Genomic DNA, 5,000 nt, shown 5'->3' with positions numbered 1-5,000 from the left:
TTCGCCTTCGTGGTGTTTTGAAAGTGGGCGGCTCTGTTGTACTCATGGAAGCCCCGCCTCCATCCTCCACCACAGCCTGCTTCTCTGTCTCCTTCCTCTGTCAGCTGCTCTCCACAGCGAATCATCTTCCATCCCAGCACCCTCCAACCCTCTCCACTACGTCCATGAACCTCCTCTGAGCTCTTTCTCTTCTCTTCCCGCCTGAAGCTCCACCTTCCCGCTTCTGCACATGCTCAGACCAACTGAGCCATTAGTCTGTTGGACTCACGTCTGATCCTGTCCATTCTGCTCACTCCCAGTGGACATCTGAACATCCCAGCAGGTGTCACTACCATCTTTAAACCTTCTCCTTCTGTCACCTGGCTCCGCCCACTCTGCCCCTCTCCTGCTTTGTATTAACGGGACCAGAATTTAGAAAATAAACTTTGTTTTTTAATGAAGCAGACGTGAAACCAGCGACTCATCGGGAAAGACTTCCCTGCGCTCATTTTCTCATGGACTTGTATACAGTCGCACACCAGAGTCGCCCCCTGCTGGTCACCCTGTCATGTCCAAACCCCAGAATCTCTTCAGTGGTCGTTCTCGCCTCTGTAGCTTTTCTATCGGCTCTGTTCACTTGCAGCACGTCTTTCAGCTCAGGTTATAAAAACTCACGATGTCCGTGGACATGAAGCTTAACACCAGGTCCTTTCCTAATGAGTAATCCAAACCACGGAGCTGCAGGAGTGAGGAGAAGCAGAACACGCCCACTTTAAGGCTTTTTCCTCCCATGTTTCTTCACCTTGTTACTTTTAACCCTTTAAAGCCATAAAACAGCAGCAGGGGTCTGTTAGAAACTCGCCTCTGTGTGTCACCCCCTGCAGGCAACAGCTGGTACTGCAGCAGCATTTATTTAAATCCAACCAAGAGGCCACCTTCACACCTGAGATCAGGTGTGGTGCTAAAGGTGAATAACAGAATTCATAACTCAGAATTCTGATGTTTTCCATGTGGTGATGATGAAGCAGCTGTATCAGGGCTAGCGCCACCTGCAGGAAGGGTTCGGGCATGTGTCAAATATTTTCCAAAGGAATTCAGGAGAAATATCTGTCGTCTTCAGGCGACTTTTGTTGTGATTTGGCGCTATATAAATACAACTGAATTGAATTAAAACGATTTGCTTTGGCAGTTGAAAAGTTAAACGCCTCGCCCCCTAAGTGACACAGCCGTCTGTCTTCACACAAAGGATGACCCTCAGCGAGCCGTACAGCTTCTTCCAGAACCAACGTCTGCTGGATCCCTACGAGTCCTCCCACCTGCTCACCTCCGACCTCGCCTCGTATCTGCTCCTTCCTCTGAAAGAGACAGAAAAGAAAAACACCCCTCTGCCTAGCCTTGATCATTTTCATCCTACCGCTGATTCCAATATCTAGTTCAGGACATTCTGTTCAGACTCTCCCAGAGAATATCTCTCTAACCCTGAAGTGTACGCATGCTGCAAAACCCTCCGTGCTCTACGTCTACGCCTCAATATTTCAAATCCAGTCATGGCGCTGGACGAAGCTTTTGACCCTCAAACACGGAGCGCCAACATGTTTATGAGCACATTTCCATTGTGTTTATAAAAAATAATAAAACAGCTTTATTTAATCGTTTTAAACCCTAACATGTCTCACTGATGCAGCGGCACTTCTGTGCGTTAAGGTTTTTCACAAAACGACTGCAGCGGTTTCCCGCCTGGCCTGGAGGTGGCGCTCATCGTCCCGTCATACCTGCTGCTGTTCCTGTGTTTGCCTGTGGGAGGCGCCTGTGATTGATTCCAAACATTAACACATTATAGTTTAAAACTGATGTTTGTATTATTGTTACAGTTTCTGTGTTTTATTCTGAAAAGTCGTGTTCATGCTCTGTCCCTTCCTTCCTGTCACTGGTTCTCAGGTGAGTGTGAGAAAACGCGCAGCAGCTGATCCGGTTAAACGAAAGCTAAATCAAAGCAGCGTCCCCCGAGTCCTGGAGCGGTGAAGGCTTCCTGTCCTGTCCTTAGTTCGGGATGACTTCCTGTCTATGGTTCTTTTCAGATCAGCTGACAGGAAACCACAGCGCTTCTCATTCTGAGGGTTTTACTGTGTTCAAGTCAGGACGCCCAAGTAACAAAAGCAAAGAGCTCCAGAAAAGCAAACAGCCAGCGCGTTTTCATCCACAGCTTCCTGCTTCAGAGATTAACGGGAAGATTCACAAACTTCATCCACACGATGATGAGTGTGAATCTTCGTCCTGCTGCTTCTCCTGAGTCCTGCTCGTCTTCACGTCTGTACGGTTCTGATGTAAATGACTGTACGGACAGTAATCACATGTAAACTGATGATATTAAACGGGTGATACAGAAACCTGGAGTCCAATCAGTGTGTTCTGTGCAGAAACGTTACTGTGAGTGTTTTAATTAAGGGCAGTGTTACAGAGCCCCCCCGGTTTGTCCTGCTTTTCCTGCCCCCTCGTAGATTTCCACAGAAACAACAGCTGAAGGAAGTTTGTCCTGTCAGATTTCACTCGGTGGAAACAAGCCGAGCTTGTCTGAAGCACAGACAAATAAGATAAAGTGTGAACTTGAAGCTGTGTATTGTAAATGAATGTGTGTAACAACAAAAGACCGGAGCCTTTGACTTTTGGGGCACATGCTGCATTAAAACGGGCAACGCAGGGTAAAATACCAGTTTATACCACAAGATGGAGCAGCGAGTCAGTCAGAGAGGAAGAAGGCCGGGTATTCAAACACTCATCATGTGACTGAGCAAAAGGCTGCAGACAGGTGGGGTCTGAGCACTCACCTGTACCTGAGTGTTCAACGACATGTTGAAGTGGGAGGTGGCGCTGATGCAGGGGTCCTGACATCCTCGAGGGTCCTGCAGGTTTTAGATCTCACCCTGGGTCAACACACCTGAATCACATGATTAGTTCGTTACCAGGCCTCTGGAGAACTTCAGGACATGTTGAGGAGCTAATTTAGCCATTTAAATCAGCTGTGTTGGTTCAAGGACACATCTAAAACCTGCAGGACACCGGCCCTCCAGGCCTGGAGTTGCCCACCCCTGCTATAGGGGGAGGTCTGATGGGAGGAAGGTGCTCGCAGTGCAGCAGTGACCTCCAGTGGCAGCAGGAAGCACTGCAGAGAAGCATCAGCTCTGTCCATCCACAATCACACATTCATTGATAAACATTAGGATAACAGAGAAAACACCACAAAAGTGACCTGATCAAAGTGTATTTGCTGGCTTCAGCGTGAGCACGAAGAGGAAACTTGAGACAACAAGCTTCGAGTCGAGCGGACGAGCCGAGAGTCACAAAAAGAGACAAAAGCATTTCTCACTTAAAAAACTGTGAGGCTCAGTTTTCCACGATAATCATTAGAAATGTGTTAAGAAGAAGGGCGCCATGACGAGGACAAGGGCCTTTGAGTGGTTTGGTGACTGAGCTCATTTTATCCCAACAACACCCAAAAATCCAGGAAGATTTCCTGACCAGAACTCCCACTATAAAACTGTGTGAACCACTCCAGTCTCAGGTCAGTAAACCTGAAGAAAACCAGGTCAGCACTCAAACATTCACAAACAAGATCGGCTCAGCTCATCTCGGCTGATCTTTAAACTGGTAAATCTTACTCAGGACACTTCTTTTAAACTGCTTAAGGCTGTATCTGAGGCCTGACCTGCTCTTTGCAGCACTCCCACCTCCACCTGTCTGTGTAACCCTGATGGGGACGGGTGGAGGTAATTGAATGTGCTGCACTGAGGGGTGAGCTGAGTATTTAATTGCGTTCAGCAGTGAAACAGTGTTGAGTACACCAGGGCCATTAAAGAGAGGAAAAAATGAAGCCATAGAACATTCAATGCTTTTATTTTCTTGATTTTTCACTAGAAGGTTGACTTCCTGCCAGGTGGAGCTCTGAAACACATCACACGTCGGAGCAATAATGCACAGATTTATGGATTCTATCACTGATCAATACGTCTAATCACAGTCACATGATGAGATATTAGAAGCTGGTGTGAGATAAGCTGCTGAGGTTCAGCTGTTTGTGGTCGCGGCGAAGGCGGAGCATCCACTCACCACCTCAGGAGACCCAAATGGCCTGAAGGTGGAGCCAAAGATTCAGGAGCTCATCAGCTGCTCATGAAGGCCAGACTGTACGAGCCTACAGACGAACTTTGACCCTTGATTCTAAAGCAAAAGCGTCGACTCAGGGTCTCCTGCTGCTTCCTGTTCAGCCCTCAGTGGTAAGCTGTCCTCTATTGGTTTGTGTTGGTTGGTGACGAAGGTCACCTGAGCAGGGAGCTGTCTGGGATTTATGCGACTGTCGGTGTTAACGCTGGGCGACGAGCAATACCTCAGGACTCTCCACCAGCTTCTGATTGGCCAGGAGCTTCACCACAGCAGCAGTTCTTCTTCTTTAGTTTTCCTGCAGGTACTGAACCGAAAAGACCTCCAGCTGAGTCTCCAGCTCGGTGGCTCTGTTCCTGAACAAACGAAAACAAGATTTTAAGACATGCAGCTTCTGCTGAGATGCTAACAGGACCTGGAAGTGCGTGGGGTGTGTTTATGGACACTGGAATATTGTAAGTAAACGCTGCACAGAAAAACGATTTTTAAACCTTATTTTGACCCAAAGCTGCCAAACGTTGGAAAACCAGATTCATGATTCCCAAACTGGGACTTCTGGGATCTCTGCACGCTGACTGTCCAGAAAACGCCAAAGATCTGATGTGCAATCCCTGAATTTAACTTTTGCATCTCGTGCACTGAAGTTTGTTTCTGAGCGGGAGTTCCTGTGAACTCTCCAAACCACGAGCGGCTCGGAGCTCTGACCTGAAGGCCTTGGAACGCCTCTGGATGTTCTCCAGTCTCTGGATCCTGAAGCTCAGCTGACGGATGTTTCCCTCCAGCTCAGCGTCACTCAGCTCCACCCTCTGAGTCAGGCGACTGAAGGTGGACGACAGCTCCCTCAAACACAAACAGAGCAGATTAAA

The 5,000-nt window shown here is 48.1% G+C and overlaps 3 protein-coding genes across 8 annotated transcripts in view; 1 reads left to right on the top strand and 2 right to left on the bottom strand.

The window, feature by feature from the left end:
- The window catches only part of pex5lb (peroxisomal biogenesis factor 5-like b), a 28,636-nt gene extending 26,271 nt beyond the window's left edge, over positions 1 to 2,365 (top strand). For both annotated transcript variants that reach the window (XM_014411416.2, XM_014411415.2), the window contains one exon: positions 1 to 2,365. This exon is cut by the window's left edge and continues 711 nt beyond it. The gene's annotated coding sequence lies outside the window, so the exon portion shown is untranslated.
- The window catches only part of LOC101466228 (uncharacterized), an 88,813-nt gene that overhangs the window by 40,228 nt on the left and 43,585 nt on the right, over positions 1 to 5,000 (bottom strand). The window lies entirely within an intron of this gene.
- mfn1a (mitofusin 1a) overlaps positions 3,855 to 5,000 on the bottom strand; it is a 14,736-nt gene continuing 13,590 nt past the window's right edge. For all 5 annotated transcript variants that reach the window (XM_076876661.1, XM_076876663.1, XM_076876662.1 and 2 more), the window contains 2 exons: positions 4,840 to 4,974; positions 3,855 to 4,490 (listed from right to left, as the gene is read on the bottom strand). In XM_076876661.1, the coding sequence (XP_076732776.1) occupies positions 4,424 to 4,490; positions 4,840 to 4,974 (202 nt within the window). In that variant the 3' untranslated portion in view covers positions 3,855 to 4,423. The remainder of the gene's footprint in view (positions 4,491 to 4,839; positions 4,975 to 5,000) is intronic.

Source organism: Maylandia zebra, linkage group LG18, assembly GCF_041146795.1.
Source record: "Maylandia zebra isolate NMK-2024a linkage group LG18, Mzebra_GT3a, whole genome shotgun sequence".
In the NCBI taxonomy this organism is placed as follows: Eukaryota; Metazoa; Chordata; class Actinopteri; order Cichliformes; family Cichlidae; genus Maylandia; species Maylandia zebra.
The sequence above is the reverse complement of the archived record's forward strand: the minus strand, read 5'-3'. Positions and strand labels throughout refer to the sequence as shown.